Source organism: Peromyscus maniculatus, chromosome 16 (assembly GCF_049852395.1).
Source record: "Peromyscus maniculatus bairdii isolate BWxNUB_F1_BW_parent chromosome 16, HU_Pman_BW_mat_3.1, whole genome shotgun sequence".
Lineage (NCBI taxonomy): Eukaryota > Metazoa > Chordata > Mammalia > Rodentia > Cricetidae > Peromyscus > Peromyscus maniculatus.
Window position 1 is genome coordinate 51,028,084 of NC_134867.1, and position 16,606 is coordinate 51,044,689.

The 16,606-nt window shown below is 45.6% G+C and overlaps 1 protein-coding gene across 2 annotated transcripts; it reads left to right on the forward strand.

The window, feature by feature from the left end:
* Positions 1-1,004: 1,004 nt before the first annotated feature.
* Positions 1,005-16,392, forward strand: Ginm1 (glycosylated integral membrane protein 1). Of its 2 annotated transcripts, none has more exons than XM_006984447.4 (8): positions 1,005-1,161; positions 5,004-5,063; positions 6,432-6,528; positions 9,112-9,263; positions 10,043-10,199; positions 11,241-11,374; positions 13,418-13,581; positions 15,717-16,392. In XM_006984447.4, the coding sequence occupies exons 1-8, from the start codon at positions 1,045-1,047 to the stop codon at positions 15,826-15,828; spliced, it is 993 nt and encodes a 330-aa protein (XP_006984509.1). In that variant the 5' UTR covers positions 1,005-1,044; the 3' UTR covers positions 15,829-16,392. The 2 variants fall into 2 exon arrangements, with proteins under 2 accessions (XP_006984509.1, XP_006984510.1); XM_006984448.4 differs by having other exon boundaries at positions 11,244-11,374.
* Positions 16,393-16,606: the final 214 nt, after the last annotated feature.

Below are 16,606 nucleotides of genomic sequence, written 5' to 3' on the forward strand. Positions count from 1 at the left end.
GCTGTTCTTACAGGGTTTGGTTTTTCAGCACCTACATGGTTGTTCACAACCCATTTACATAAAATTTTAAAAATTAACAGGTCCAAGAAAAGTCTACACCTTCATTTCATAGGTTAGGAAAATAATAGAGCGGGGTGTGGAGATATGTGCACTGGGCTTCAGTCGGCGGGAGCATTTTCTCTCATCACCAACGGTACAGTGGACCATTTAAGGGGAGGGCCAGGTACTCAATTCCGACCCACAACAAGCCATCTGGAGGACTGAAATCTGTTTCCTAGTCCTAGTTCAAACTACTAATTAAATGAGATATTTGGGAACATGAGGCCCCCGTACTTCAAAACTACCTCAGAAATTCTCGTTTGTAGTCAAAGGTGGCAACTGCTAAATTAGCATCTGGCTGTAATCTCAACACGCAGGAGGCAGAGGCAGGAGGAGTATCGCAAGCTGGATGCCAGCCTGGTGTACATAGCGAGTTCTAGGCCAACCAGAATACCCCTCCCACATGTTAAATGTTTTATTTTTCATTCATAACAGTTTATAACATGCTACTTGTGTTTTCATTTTGTAAATGTATGAACATACAGATGATACTAGTGAAAAAGTAATGGCGGGATTGAGGAGATGAGAGGGTGGCGCACTCCTGTAATTCCAGCACTCAGGAGGTGGTAGCCGCACGATCAGTAGTGGTACAAGGCTGCCTAGGCTACAAGAGAACCTGTTTCGAAAGAGAAAATAAGAACACCTCTTCACAAGTAATGGCACCGAAAAGAATCGCACCTGTTTTGTAGAATCACTTTCCAACGCCAAGCGCCCCAGGGCTGTCCCCAAACTTGACTCGGCTTTTGACGTGCAAAGGCGCGCGCAACCTCAGCAGCTCAGGGAGCCTTCCCCACTTGGAAGGAGTCAGCCCCGCCTCCCCGCCCCTCCCTCCCTGCGGCCACGCCCCTGACCCCGCCCATGCACCGCCCCGCCCCTCCTCCGGCCCCGCCCCTCCCGTTCCTCCACGCCCTCACCTCCCGCCGCCCGGCGCCGGTGTTGTCCAAGATGGAGGGTGCCCTATCGGCGCCGCGGCTGCCCGTCCGGCTGCTGCTGTTCGTGGCGCTGCCAGCCGTGGGGTGGCTGACCACCAGCGCGCCCAGGCCGCCGTCCACAGCCCCGCAGGTAGGGCCGGGCGGGCGCAGCGGGCAGCGCTCCTCTGCGGACCTCCGGGAGGCCGGTCGCGGTGGCGCTGTCCCCTCCCGGGGGCGGACGGGCCGGGGCCGGGCTGGACCGGGTCTGGGCGCCCGGAGGATTGAAGGGGGAGGCTCTCCGGGATGCCGGGCGGGGTGGGCCGCCCGAAGGAGAACGCGAGGAAGGCGCGCAGGCGCCCTCGAGTGTGTGGCCAAGCCTACAGTAGCCACCCCAAACTTGAGATCCGTAGCGCTTCCCGAACTGTCGCGGTCCTCCTGCCTGGCTTGGCTGTCGAAAGTTGCGCGATCGCCAGTGACCTCGGGTGTTTGTTATGGCTGCTTCCTGGGATAGAGCCCGGCCCTTGGGCCTGACGGCGTGTGTGCTGCCAGTTAGCAGCTTTCCTGGCCACCTGTGTCTGCTCCGCAGAGACCGGGAGGGAGCGCCTTTCCCCGGCCGCCGCCGGGCCACTCCGGCTGGCGAGGGGGAGAGGCAGAAGACTTCGCGTTTCCCGGCGTGGCTTTTTATTGGATGTTAGTTGAGGGGTCCTCCCTGCGTCACGGGTCGGAGATGAGCTTCAGCATCCCCCGGGAACCGGATTCAGTCGCTCGGTGTCACAAGCCTTGCAGGTGACTGTACCTGGCTGACTCGGAGGACCGTGGCATTGCAATATTCAGGGGCAGCCCATGTTTAATTTTGTTGCCGCGACATTTGCCTTTCTTCGTTTGTATAGTCGGAAGAAGTTTGGAAAGTATAAAGTTCCAGTTTTTCCCAAGTGACTTGAAACTTTCGAGCTTGAACACCTTACTATTTCGGTGGGAATACACTAAATATAGAAGTGGCTTACATGATAAATGCCACTTTTTATTTTTAAAAATTTGCTTGTTACGTGTGTATGATGTTGGATCGGGGACATGTGCCACAGAAGTGGAGGTCAGAGGACAGCCTTGTGGAGTCGGTGTTCCCCATGGTCATCTGGTTTTGCAACAAGTGCTTTTATAATAACCCTTGAGTCATCTCTCTAGTCCTTCATTTTACTTTTAATGTTTTGGAGTTATGCTATAACTCCTCTGGGTACAGAAATTTCAAACAAGCCTCAGGGTCAGTTTGGACACATTCTGGATATTTCGACTTAAACACACTTATATATGAAGTTGTACATGAGCCACAGTTGTTTCTGGGTAAAAAAGCAATGGTATGAACAAGCACCAGGAATAAATATGGGGTGGTTTTGAAGTTATGGAGGTATGGACTAATTTCCTCTCTTTTGCAATTCATCATCACTTATGAACCTAAGAAGCATTTGAACTTACCCACACACTCAGAAAAAACATCTTGCCTGCAAGGTCAAGTGCACTTCACCATTTTCTCTCTCCCTTTCTAGGCCTTTTGGAAAGCAGGCAAAACACCCATACACATAAAATAAAAATAAGGGTTAATAAACTTTTTTAAAAAGTTCTCAGAGGAAGAGCTGTGAGCTGGATCTGAATTTAATGTCAGATGAAAGTAAGAAATGGAATTCTCTTTTTTCAATGACAGCATTCAAGAACATCAAAACAAGTTGTGTGTATATGAATATATGCATATGAAATCATTCAAGAGTATCAAAATAGATTGGTGTATGCATACATACTTGTGCATGGACGCACCACACTCACAAGTGTATGCTTGTGTGTGTGCTAGAGATTGAGCCCAGGGTCTTGAACCTTCTTAGGCTCCACCATTGAGGTATGCCTCCATATCTGTAGGAAAAGAATTGAACTTGGTTTTTTTTTTTGAGGAAAAAAAAAACGCAAATCACACCTGTGTCTTTCGTCTTTTATAAACCATGATGTTACTAAGCAAACGATAAGATATTTAATACAGTAAGTTACTAAGTATGGTGTATATTTACTCTTGGAAAGCAGAAGCTGTAGAAGATTCTCTCTAAACACGGCTTTTTGTGGGCTTGTAGAAGAATAATGGCTTCTGATTAGTAGATCCTTCCATGATGGGTGAAGGCACAACCAGACGATCGGGAAGCACCTGGTAGAGCGCACCTGCAGTCAGGAAACAGAAAGGATGGCTGGTGCTCAGCTGGCTTTCTCCCTTGTCTCTTTATATTCAATCCAACGTAGTCCATGATCTGGTCCTGCCCACACATTCAGGGTGGATCTTAAACCTCTGGAGATGCCCTTACAGACACACCCAGAGGTATGTCCCCCAGGTGGTTCTAAGTCCAGTCAGCTTGACAGTGAAGATTGTCTCACATAAATAGAAAAAGGGTTGGGGGAGGGAGGGGCCAATGTACTGTGGTGAGATGGCTCAAGCCTTGCCGTCATGCAGCCCCACTCCCAGACGAACTAGACCGATTGGCTACACCCCTCCTCCTAATAGAAAAGCTTTCAGTTAACAGTGACAGGTCCCTGTGGCCAGTAGTGCTTTCCTACAAAAATGCCATCAGTAGATTTAAGTATTTGGGTAAATGGTTGTTGATCAGACCTTGAGCAAGACCAAAAGTGCCAGCTACAGACACTTACCCAAGAGGTGTGCCCAGGCGGGGTCAGAGTGGGTTCAATAAGAAAGCACGGGTATCCATGGGCCGTGGAATCCTTACACAGCCTTGTAAATCAGTGACTGTTGCCGCACACGTGAGTGTCTGTACTGCAAGACGAAGTCCCAGGTAAACTGCTCTGCTTCTGTAATGCCCAGAAAGAGATAAAGCTAAGCAGTGCATTGTTTACAGAACACAGCTAATAAAACTGTAAAGAAAAGTGGGAAATGAGTAGTAGAAATCTTCTGTGGGGTAGGGGTAGTGGGCAAGAGTAACATTCTCTGCCTAAACTCCCGCTCTCTGGGATCCAATGCCTTAAATATCTGAGAGCACCTGGACTCATATGCGCCACCAAACCTAGTTTAAAATAATAAAAATAAATCTTAAAATAATAACAGAAGAAATGGAAAAAGGACTGGTTATTCTCCGGGTGAAGGGCTCAGCAAGTAAAAGCACCTGCTACAAAGGCTGACCACTTGAGTTTGATCCCCAGAACCTAAAGGTGGAAGAAGAGAACCGACTTCCAAAAATTGTCCTCTGACCTCCACACATAGACCGTGGCATATGTGTGCCTGCACTCATGTGCACACATACAATAATAGCAATCAAAATTTTAAAGAACTGGGTTATTGTTTTTGGTTGTCTTTGCTCTTTTGGTGGGTCTGCCACCCAGTTCCCAAATAAATCACACACAGAGGCTTATTCTTACTTATGAATGCCTGGCCTTAGCTCGGCTTGTTTCTAGTCAGCTTTCCTTAACTTAAATTATTCCATCTACTTTTTTAGGGGGATGGGGGGGGATTTCGAGACACGGTTTCTCTGTCCTGGAACTTGCTCTGTAGATCAGGTTGGCCTCTAACTCACAGAGATCCACCTGCTTCTGCCTCTTGAGTGCTGGGATTAAAGGTGTGTGCCATCACTGCCTGGCTCCATCTACTTTTTGCCTCTGGGCTTTTCCCATTCTCTTCTGTAAATCTTACTCTTACTCGGTGGCTTGCTATGTGGTGGATAGCCCCTGGAGTACTCTCCCTTCTCTGGCTACTTCTTCTTTCTCCCAGATTTCTCCCTCTATATATTCTCTCTGCCTGCCAGCCCCACCTATCCTTTCTCCTGCCTTGCTATTGGCTGTTCAGCTCTTTATTAGACTATCAGGTGTTTTAGACAGGCACAGTAACACAGCTTCACAGAGTTAAACAAATGCAACATAAAACAAAAGTATCACACTTTAAAATAATATTCTACAACAGGTTTATTTTCAATTTATAAATGTGTATCTACCCAACCTATACATTTTGTTTTGCAGGATGGCATCAGAATTAATGTAACTACCTTGAGAGACAATGGACAGGTGTCTAAAGAACAGGTTTGTCTCCTTTTGACTCTATTTTTAGTATAACATTTAGTCAGGGATGTTTACTAATCATATCGGTCCATTTTCCGTTATTACAGTGAAATGCCTGAGGAAATAGCTGTGTCAGGCTATAACTGACCTGGTTACCCACTCTGCTAATGAAGCTGGGAATGGCAGCTCATGCCTGTAATCCCAGCACTTTGGAGGCTGAGGCAGGGGCTTACCTCAAGTTAAAAATCAGCCCGGGCTTCTTAAGTAGTGAGACTGTCTTAAGAAACCAAAATCCAAGGACTGGAAAGATGGCTCAGTGATTAAGAGCACTGGCTGCTCTTGCAGAGGATTGTGTTCGATTCCCAGCAACCATTTGGCAGCTCACAACTGTCTGTAATTCTTCAGTGATGGGGCCCTAAGGGGGATGAGAAGATGAAGAAGATAGAAGAGTTAGGGTCAGGAGGTTCTTGCATAAGCTATATCTTATGCCAGGCAAGCTTATTAAGAAGTATGGTATCTTGTATGTGGTTTTTATGAAAGAAATGGGGCAGTGTCAGCAGAAATCTCTGGGAAGAATCATCTGGAAGCCAATTAAGCAATGCTTCACAAGGGGAACACAGGCTATTTCAAGGGTGTCGGAGGGTGGGCCTGGGACTGATAACTGTAGCCCCTTGGGTCATTGCTAGGTCTGCCAGGCATGCTTGCAGCTTGGTGGAACACTGTTCCTCCTCCATACATCAACCTAGCCTTCAACATGGAACTGCAGTTCCAGGGGACCTAGTACCCTCTTTGCCTCTTAGACACTACACTACACTACACTACACACACACACACACACACACACACACATACACACACACACTCACACACTGTGCACAGACATACATGCAAGCAAAACATCCGTACAGATAAAATAAAAAGAAATAAATTTTTAAAAAGGAAACCAAGCAAAACCAAAGCCTCAGGCAAACCCAAGAATGCTTTTGTTGTTTGCTTTTCACTTAGTTGCAGAGGGTCAAGGGCATATTGCCGACACTGGTTTGTCTCTGGTCTCATGGCCAATGATACCGCAGTGATAGGAGCTCACACGAGAACAAAAGTGTGCATTCCAGATACCAAATGGGAGAGAGACTGGGGTCCCACAGGTCCTGTGAAGACATTGTCCCAGGGATTACACATCAACCACTAAGGTTTGTATCTTAGAGATCCCCACCTGAACATCACCACACTGACAGACCAAGCTTCCAACACACGAATCCTTGAGGGACAAAAAAATATCTAAACTATGACTCCTGCCACACACAGAGTTAGGTAATATATTTTTGACATGAAGAGTTTGTTGTCATTTATAAACCATTGGAATTAATATATATGCTGCTTTATTTTAAGGTTGTTCTTAACATAACCTATGAGAATGGACAGGTATATATAAATGACTTACCTGTAAATAGTGGTGTAACCCGAATAAGCTGTCAGACTTTGATAGGTGAGTATTACTAATTGTTTCCAACATTGCTCTGTCTTTAATAATACTAAGTTAGTACTGGATGTGATAAAGTTCCTCTTTAAAGTAATAGATTATTTCTATAATAGTAGAATTTATTTCTATAATAACATTTAAACTATGTTGATTATTGATACACTGCTCGTTCCTTCATGAGACTGGTATTTAGTTTCTGGTAGGTTAACAGTATAAGAGTGGGCATAGATGTGGACTAGCAAGAGCTCAAATCCTGCAAATTCACAATTGCAGAAAATTAACAGATATTAATTGTATGTATGGGTCCTACTTTATTTCTTTCACTCATCTGTCAACAGAATGTTTCTTTTTTAAGATTCATTTATTTTTATGAGTATGGTGTTTTGTCTGCATGTATATCTTTGTACCACTTGTGTGCCTGGTGCCCAAGGAGTCCAGAAAAGGATGTTAGATCCCCTGGAACTGGAGTGGTAGGCAATTGTGAGCTGCCATGTGGGCCCTAAGAACTGCTCCCAGTCCTCATCAAGAGCAGCAAGTGCTCTTAACTGCGAAGCTAGCTCTTCAGCCCTTTTTTCTTTTTAAACTTTAAGGTTTTTTTTTTTGTTATTTAAAGGATCAGATAATATTATATTGGGATATACCGTTTTATTTGAATAAACTAAAGACTATGGGAGGTGTCAATGTTCTGTGGCTTGTGAGAAGCAGTGACTGGGCCCAGCTGGCACTGAGGTGGGGAGTTAGGCAAGGGAGTCATGCCTGGCAGCAAGCATCATTGAGGGTGTCCTTAGAAGGCTGATGCTGAGGGCGGAAGTCAGCGTGGGGTCTTTTGTTAGTAACGTATGCAGCGTTAGGGGTACGAGATTCCGGCACTAGAGAGTTCCCGCTCTGGTGTATTGAAAACTACACTTTTCCACTGTTGACCCTCGTATGTCCTAGGCTGTAGGCGTAGACATGCTGACCAGGCTGGGGCACTAGTGAGGAAACAGGCAATTGAAACCCTGATTTATTAAACCGGGCACTATGGTAACCAAACTTGTGTGTCCCTAGTCCCAGCTGCTGGGGCGGCTGAGGTGGTGGAGTCACTGCGTCCTTGGGTTTGAAGCAGTCTGGACAACATAGTGTCCATAGGGAAGGTGCAGACCGCCCGCCCCAGCTCAAAACATTTTTTAAGGTGCCGGAGCTATAGCTCTGTGGTAGGACATTTGCTGAGCAAGTAGACAGCCCTGGGTTCCACCCACAGCACCACAGTAAGCATAATGAAACCAGTTAGACACTAAAACGGTATTTTAAAGTTATGAATGGGGAAGAACAGGAGGGAGTTGCTCACGGAAAAGGAGTGGAGGCCATGGTGAGCGCCTCCCCGAGGGAGAGCTGGCTGGCAGTGCTGGAGTAGGGAGGGTATAATCAGAGTTACACCACGGTGGCATATTCGGCACTACTGTGAGCATGGTATGGCTGGAGCCTGAGGAGGAGACTGTAACTGAGGATAGTTAAATGGCTAATGAATTGGGTGTCAGCTGTTCTGGGTGGAAGGAACAGCCCTTTCAAGGCTCACAATGAGTTTAAGCCACTGGGTGTGCATTTAGAATGTAATATCTGTATGCTTCCTTGACAAATTAGTCCTTATATTTGAGAGGCAGCGACTGCATGCTCATCTTGTGGCAAATTGGTGTGTGTTGCTTTAAACAAGGTTTAAAGGTTTGTTTTATGTGTCTGCAGGTGCCCGCAGAGGCTAGAAGGGAACATTTGTCCCAATTTGAGGCCATGTTACGCCACCTGCTGTGGGTGCTGGGTTCTGAGCTCAGATCCTCAGATGGATCAGCTCTTAATGGCGGCACCATCTCCCTAGCCCCTTCATATGTGTTTGTGGGACAGCTTTGTTATGTGCTCAGGCCGGCCCCTGCTGCCTCAGCTGCCCAAGTGCCAGGATTATAGGCATGCACCACCATCCTGGCTGGTTTACTCTTTTAAATTTTGTCTTTAACTTTGAGACTTTCATCCATGTATACAATGACATATGGTCATATCTGGCCCACCACCATGACAGAGGGATTGCAGACCCCTCTTACCCTCTTCCTGCTCCTGTCCTCTCCAGCTGTAAAAAGTCACCCGCTGGGTGCAAAGAATCAAGAACACTCCAAAAACAAAGAAAAGAAAACCCGAAAGTAAAGCCACACAGCTTGTGTGGTGTCTTCTCTCCCTGGCTGGGTCTTAGGGGTGAATAAGTGACTTAGTGAATAAGCTGACTGTCCTGTGGTTTGCTTTCCATCTGTGCTGTGTTGCTCTTTGCTGGCAGCCAACATGAAACCCCAGGGGAGGCGCTGCCACGATAGCACGCGTGGCCCATTCAGATCGCAGACCAGGAGGCATTTCCTTCTCTAATGAGTGGAAGCCACTGGACGGACTTGGCAGCTCATCCCTGCTTTTATAAACCTGAGACTGTTAAGGTCAAGGATGAAGGAAGCCAATAAAATGTGTTTGCTGCTGTCTTGTTCCAAGTAAATGTCATAGAAATCGTCAACTACAGTCACAGCTTTGGTGGTAACTTTGGTCCACAGTCTCACTGCTTTTTTTTTATTCTTTTAATAGTGAAGAGTGAAGATCTGGAAAATTTGGAAGAGAAAGAATATTTTGGAATTGTCACTGTAAGGATCTTAGTTCATGAGTGGCCTATGACGTCTGGTTCCAGTTCACAATTAATTGTTATTCAAGAAGAGGTGGTAGAGATTGATGGAAGACAAGTGAGACAATATGCTTGTTAAAGGGGGTGAATTTGTGCTGTGTGTACAGGTGCTGAGTGGTTTTGTTTCTGACTTGATGAGGAAGAACGTTCCTGTCTTAGTTACTTTTCATTTGCTGTGAAGGGACACCGTGACCAAGGCAACTTATAGAGGAAAACATTTAATTGGGGCTTGCTTAGTCAGTCCATTATCATCATGGTGGGGAGTGTGGCCGTAGCCAGACAGGTATGGTGCTAGAAAAGTAGTTGAGAGCTACACCCTGATCTGCAGGCAGAGAGAGCAAGGAGGGAGAGCGAGACAGAGACAGACAGACAGACAGACTGGGCCTCAGAGCTCACCCCCTGTGGCATACCTCCTTCAGCAAGGCCACACCTCCTAATCCTTCCCAAACAGTTCCACCAGCTGGGGACCAATCATTCAAACGAATGAGCCCATGGGGGCCATTCAAGATACCACAGTGCCCTAGAATTGTCTGGATTTAATCATGTGGCATTTTTGTTGTTTTTGCATTTTACTTTCTTAAAAATCTCACGTTCATATGTCATTTAAAATGTGATGAGCATCAGCACACAGAGAGAATGAAGGGACTCGATTGTGTTCATGGTTCAGGGATGTGTGAATGAAGCTGCATTGAAGGTGTAAATGCCTCACAGGGTGGGAGGGAGTAAGGAGCAACTGGCTGAATGGACAAGTCTTTTAGTTATAGAAGTCAAGGAGGAAGTTCACTTTTAAACTAGGACATTATTTAAAGTAAAAGGTACTTATTTTTTTTCTCATAGGCTCAACAAAAGGATGTTACCGAAATTGACATTTTAGTTAAGAACCAGAGAATACTCAGACATTCAAACTTTTCCCTTCCTTTGGAAGAAAGCATGCTTTATTCTATTTCCCAAGACAGTGACATTTTGTTTACCCTTCCCAACTTTTCCAAAAAAGGTAATTTAAAAGACCATTATTTAAAATGTTAGTGAAATTATTTTGTCTTATATGCTTTTTCTTTTTTCAAGACAGGATTTTTCTGTGTAGGCCTGGCTGTCTTGGAACTCACTCTGCGGACCAGGCTGGCCTAAAACTCAGAGAACCATCAGCCTCTGCCTCCTGAGTACTGGTATTAAAGGCGTGCGCCACCACCAAGCTTACCTTATATACTTAAAAAATATTTGTGTGTGTGTGTGTGTGTGTGTGTGTGTGTGTGTGTGTGTGTGTGTGTATGTGTGTACATACCTCCGGAGGCCATAAAAGAGTCAGAGCCCTGGAGCTAGAGTCACAAGATGGGTGCTGGGAACTGAACTCAGGTCCTTGGAAAGAGCGGCTTGCACTCTTAACCAGGGCCAGCCCTCAGTCCTCTATGTGTTCTTAAGCATTTTTGTCATTACTTACAAATGCTGCTGTATATCTTTACCCATTTAATGTATTCAGAAAAAGACTCCTTTAAAAAAGTACTTTGAGAGTGGGACCAAAGCTGAACTTTTACATTTTTATTTTGTTGTGTTGTTTTTGAGGCAGGGTTTCTCTGTAGCTCTGGCTGTTCTGGAACTCATTCTGTAGACAACTACCCCTGCTAGAACTTCTACATTTGATTGTATTTCCTTCCTTCCTGTCTGTCTGTCTCCCTTTCTTTATTTCGACAGGGTCTTACCCTGTAACCCAGCCTGGTCTGTAATGTGATAGGTAGACCAGGGTCGCCTTGAATTTGTGTTCCTCCTGCTTCACAAGTGCTGGGATTACAGGAGTGAGCACCATGCCTGGCAGAACTGAAAATTTAGATTTTCTGTGTGACAGAACTATAACTTCTGTAGCCCCGCATAGTGGTCTGAGTGAGTTTCTTCTTCTGGTGTTAAATAAGTGAATAAGATTCTTGTTCTCTCATGGTGGATATGTTAGGATAGCAATCGCAGATAATATGGTGTGCTCTATTAGGGCTTGCAGAAGATGCCAGCATGCTGCTCGCATTTGATAACTTTGTTCCCTCTTCAGTAGGAAGCATTAGTTCCTTGCAGACCACTAGCCATTACCTCATTGGGAATGTGGAAACCACTGTGGAGGGAAATGCTTTACCTGGCAAATTGCCCGAGACTCCCCTCAGAGCAGAGCCTCCATCTTCATACAAGGTAAATCTAATGCTTAGTGCTCTCTTTATGTGGTGTTACCATAGGCAGTTACAGTTACGGTGAAGAAGCTAAGTGTCTCCTTAAAATGAGGAGGAAACCATAAAGATTAAAATAGTGGATCACTTGTAATGATGGATGCATTACATTTTGGTTTTTGTTTGTTTATTTTTCAGTTTGTAGCCTCGGCTGAGCTCAGACTCATAATGATCTTCCTGTGTCCATCTCTGGGGTGCTGGTTCTATAGGTGTGAGTCACCACACCTGGCTCACTGGGTTTTTTGTTTTTTTCTCTCTCTCTCTGTCGGTGTGGGTGTACATGCACACTCACCAGAGGACAACCTTCAGGAGCTGGCCCCAGGAACCATACTCAGGTCATGAGGCTTGGCCACAAGTTACTCACTGAGCTACCTTGCTGGCCAGTATCTTAATTTTAATGTGGTATTCAAGGTGTTCCTATTTTCTTCTATAAACCTAATTTAATGATAGAGTCAGACCATGATTATCAAGGCCCAGGATTTCATTTGGTTGGGAGTCTTCAGTTCCATAGTTCATTCTCAAATCTCCATTCAGCTCCCACCTTGTAACACACAGGCACAGTGTGCCCTCAAGATCCTCACAGTGATTGGCTGTGGGTTAAATCTGATCTGCTGCTTACAAGTTATGTGACCTTGGGGCAGTTCTTAACCTCTAACCTGTTTCTTAGGTTAACCTACGCTTAGGCTATCAGGTACTATAAAATATTTCATCAAGGTGTTGTAAGGAATCAGATGGGTATTCCATGTGAAGCTACATTGATGTCTACTTAGAACATTTATGTTACATCCATAGAAAGAGTTCTGAGAGTATCCTAATATGTCTGCTCCCAAATGGGTAAGGTCTGTGCAGGTAATTCTCACTGAAGGGCAAATTGCTGATATGGGGTTGCTGGAGTCTAGATTAGCTGGGCACTTTGCACTGTGGTGCAGGGTGTTTACCCACCAACCCCACAGTTCCCCAGAGATTTGAGTGAGAGCAGCAGGAAATATTAGTTAGAAGGATTTAGAATGTGGAGATAAACAGATAGAAAATACAGGATAGCCTCTAGAGAGCCTGAAACCTATTCCAACGGACCCTGACTGTCTCTGCCTTAGGGTATTTATAGAAACGCCAAGGGGTGGAGCAAAAGACCTCCTCCCCCAGCACAGCCAAGTGCAGACCATCTCAGACACCTGCGCTCAGTACTGTGGTCCAACCATGTGGACCTGCTGAGTAAAGCCTGCAACAGTGGACAGTACTCACTAGTGTGTCAGCATTAATACTCCTTGCCTGTAGACCTGCAACAGTGGACAGTTCTCACTAGTGTGTGTCAGCATTAATACTCACTGACTGTAGACCTGCAACAGTGGACAGTTCTCACTAGTGTCTGTCAGCATTAATACTCCCTGACTGTTAGACCTGCAACAGTGGACAGTTCTCACTAGTGTGTCAGCACTGATACTCCCTGACTGTTAGACCTGCAACAGTGGACAGTTCTCACTAGTGTGTCAGCATTAATACTCCCTTGACTTGTTACACAGCGTTTTTCTTGGGAATATAATTTTTTAAGATTGTAAAAAAAAATTATTTCGGTACATTTTAAAATAAAATTTCGTTGTCATGTTATATGTGTCCTGTGGTTCCCCCACCCCATCACTGTGGAACTAGGGAAAAGTACTCATTTTTGAAATTTTTACCTCAATCCAGGCTTCTTTGTTTATTTACTTTTTTTTTTTTTTTGAGTTAGCTTTGACACACACACATAACACTGTTATAATCAAGACACAGGTTGTTTCTGTCCACTCAAAGCCAAAACATTAAGAAATTTTGCCAGGTATGGTGGCATACACCTTTAATCTCAGCACTTGCGAGGCAGAGGCAGGCAGATCTCTAAGAGTTTGAGGCCAGCCTGGTCTACACAGTGAGTTCCAGGCAGCCAGTGCTCCATAGAGATCCCATCTCAAAAGCAAAGAGAAATTTAAATTGTGGTTTATGGAACTGTCCTTTCTGACCCAAATCCTCCTTCCAGGTAATGTGCCAGTGGATGGAAAAGCTCCGGAAAATGCTCTGTCGTTTCTGGGGCAGTGTGTTCCCAGTGTTCTTCATGTTTCTCAACGTCATGGTCGTCGGAGTTCTGGGAGCAACAGGAGTCATAACCGTGTTAAAGGTGCTTTTCCCAGTTTGTGAGAACAAGTAAGTACTTCTTGGTTTTGAGACATTATTAATCTTAACTATTAAAAAGTAAGTTATAGTGCCGGGTAGTGGTTATCACACGGCTTTAATCCCAGCACTCAGGAGGCAGGGGCTGTTCCACAGAGAAACTCTGTCTTGGGGTTAAAAAAAAAAAAAAAAAAAAGTTATATTCACTGTATTTTATAGTAGAAAGTATAAAATTAGGGTAAGACAGTGGGAGGAAAAAAATAACTTTTTATAGCCCATTTTCCAATTTTAAGTGAATTAAAATACATCTATGTACTACTTGAGATCACAGTATTTCAGAGATCCAACGATGACGAGGTGTTGCAAAGTCTCCGTGGAGCAGAAATGACCAGGAACACTGGGAATTCTGCGTGCATGGAGTCAGTAAAACCATTACCCACTGTCTCACCTCCAAAGCATCAGTTCAGTCAGTGTCAGGAGCCCAGCAGGGTCTTCACCGCAGCCCCACTCGGAACAGAGATAAAAGCACCAAATGCCCTCCCTCTGCTGCTTGTATGGGGCAGGGACTCATGTAGCCCAGGCTGGCCCCAAACTTGACCATGAAGCTGAGGGTGGCTTTGGACTCCTGATCCTCTACCTGCACATCCCAAGTGCTGGGATTGCAGATGTGTGCCAGCAAGCCTGGGTGTCCTTGATTTCATGGGCTCTCTGTGGCCACTGGCAAACAGGTTCTTTCAGTCCACTCTACTCCTATTTACTCCTGACTCAGCTCTCACATGACAGGCCACAGAGTTATTTTGCTGAATGGCCAGGAAAGGGTTAAAGTGGCCACAGAATTCTGAGGGCAAGGGGCAGAGAGCCTGTAGAGTTGCGCTCACTGCCCACCGTTAGGTATCAGCACAGTCCATTGGCTATTCAGACACTGGCTAGGCTGTCCACGTAGAGTGCTGGCTCTAGGCAGTGTCCTGGGAATAGCAGTTCCAGTAGGTCTTGTCGGGCAGGAACAGGTTTAGGAACATTGGTTACCTGTTAATCCTGATGGCCTGATGACTGCTTAGTTTATGGGTGCTGCCATACTCCAGTCTTAAGTACCTGCTCTTTTTGTTGTTCAGCTTGGGTATTTTGGATGGGTCTCCCTATGTAGACCAGGCTGGCTTTGAACTCATGAATGACCCTCCAGCCTGCGCCTCCTGGGATTCTAGGTGTGTGCCACCACACCTGGCTCATACAGGACACAGGTGAGGGGACTGCATCATCTGTGGATCTGGAGTGCTTGGTAACTTCACTGGCCTGGTTTCTCTAGTGTCTCTACGCCCATATGCTTCTCATTTGCTAAGTCAGGAGCTAGTCAACCCACTCAACTCAGTCACCGGCCTTTGCCTCAAGCCTGTGCCCAACATCTGCTGGAGACTGAGCTGCAAGAGCAAGATGGAGTCAGTGTGTATCGGCACTCGCACCCAAAATGAAGCAAGCTGCGGCATTGTACAGTAAAATGGCAGATGTCGTATGCCGTACAGAGTAACTGAGAGCTGCGGCATTGTACAGTAAAACGGCAGATGTCGTATGCCGTACAGAGTAACTGAGAGCTGCGGCACTGTACAGTAAAACGGCAGATGTCGTATGCCGTACAGAGTAACTGAGAGCTGCGGCATTGTACAGTAAAACGGCAGATGTCGTGTGCCGTACAGAGTAACTGAGAGCAGCAGACAGTCTGAGCACCACTTGCAGTCAGCTTGATTTTAAGCCGAGCTCGGTTGCTGTTGTAATGGGAGAAACCTGGAAATGGTAATGGAAGATCTTGGGTTCACGATGAAAGCCTACTGTGTGGTCACGAATTTCAGACAAAAAGAACCATCTAAAGACTGAGGTGCTTCAGTGGACAGCGACTAGAAAGCTGCCTGGGCTTTCCTCTTCCCCAGCCTGTACCAGTCTGGGGTGATGACAGCTCTTGCCCTGAAGACTGTGCTCTCCTTCTGTAGGACCAGGCCGTGATCTCTTCCCTTCTGGTCCCTCAGCGTGTTTGGTTACAGAGAACTTGGAGCCAGGAGTTGGTACAGCCTGTATAAACATGAGAGGGAAGGTGGACTGTACTCTTGAAGGGGTGCTGCTGTACACCAGCCTTCTGGAGATGTGTGACCCTGGCAATAACGACTTATCTTGTGTTGCAGAGGAATTCTTCAGGTGGATAAAATGAACGTTATGTCTGTGGCACCTGTCATCTTATATCCAGAGGGCTCTGAGAAAACAGCAGAAAAACTCCAAGATAAAACATGTATTTAAAACACCGTCTCCAACCACGGACTCTGGATTGCTCTATTGTCTCCAGACTTGCCATTTGAATACCATTTTATTTAAATCATTAATCAGTTTATACATAGAAATTGCCAGATTCCTAAGACTGCCTGAAAACTGATCTTTACAGTGCCAAGTTAGAGTTCACCTCGCTCCACACACGGGCTGGCTGTTCAGAAGATGAATTATTAAGGGAAAATTTAAGTGGAAAAGAAGATGTGACTGAAATAACCAGAACAAAACGGCGAGACAGAACGCCATGCTGCCAGCAGCTCCAGGTGCCTTTGCTGCGGAAACTATCCATGTGATTACTACTATTGGAAGGTTTGATAAGAAGCACTTTATGAAAAATTCTACTTTAAAAGCTGAAGAACTTAACACTTTTTTTTTCTCAGTACAATGTGCCTTTATCTCACACACAAGACTCAGTATGAAATCACCAAAGTGTATCATGGTCTGTGTCTGTGCCAAAACTGCTTACCCTGAATGCACCAGGACTTAAAAGTAGTAGTGACATGTTCTCACTCTAAAATAAACTTTTTAAAAAAACAATTGCTTTATTTTTAATTAATGGGACGGGGGAGGGGGGCAGCTATGTGCACATGAGTACAAATGCCAGTTGAGGCCAAAAAGGGCATTGGATCGCTACAGCTGGAGTTAGAGTGGTTGTGAGCTGCCTGACGTGGGCACTGGGAACCAAACTTGGGTGGTCTGCAAGAGCAGGAAGCATTTGAACCACACAGTTCTCTCTCCAGCCCTCCTTCCC

Excerpts from the sequence above, each read along its gene's own strand:
- Ginm1 (XM_006984447.4), top strand. The coding sequence starts at position 1,045 with ATGGAGGGTGCCCTATCGGCGCCGCGGCTGCCCGTCCGGCTGCTGCTG. Across the intron at positions 5,064-6,431 it reads GACAGGTGTCTAAAGAACAG|GTTGTTCTTAACATAACCTA; the intron begins GTTTGTCTCCTT and ends CTTTATTTTAAG. Across the intron at positions 11,375-13,417 it reads AGCCTCCATCTTCATACAAG|GTAATGTGCCAGTGGATGGA; the intron begins GTAAATCTAATG and ends TCCTCCTTCCAG.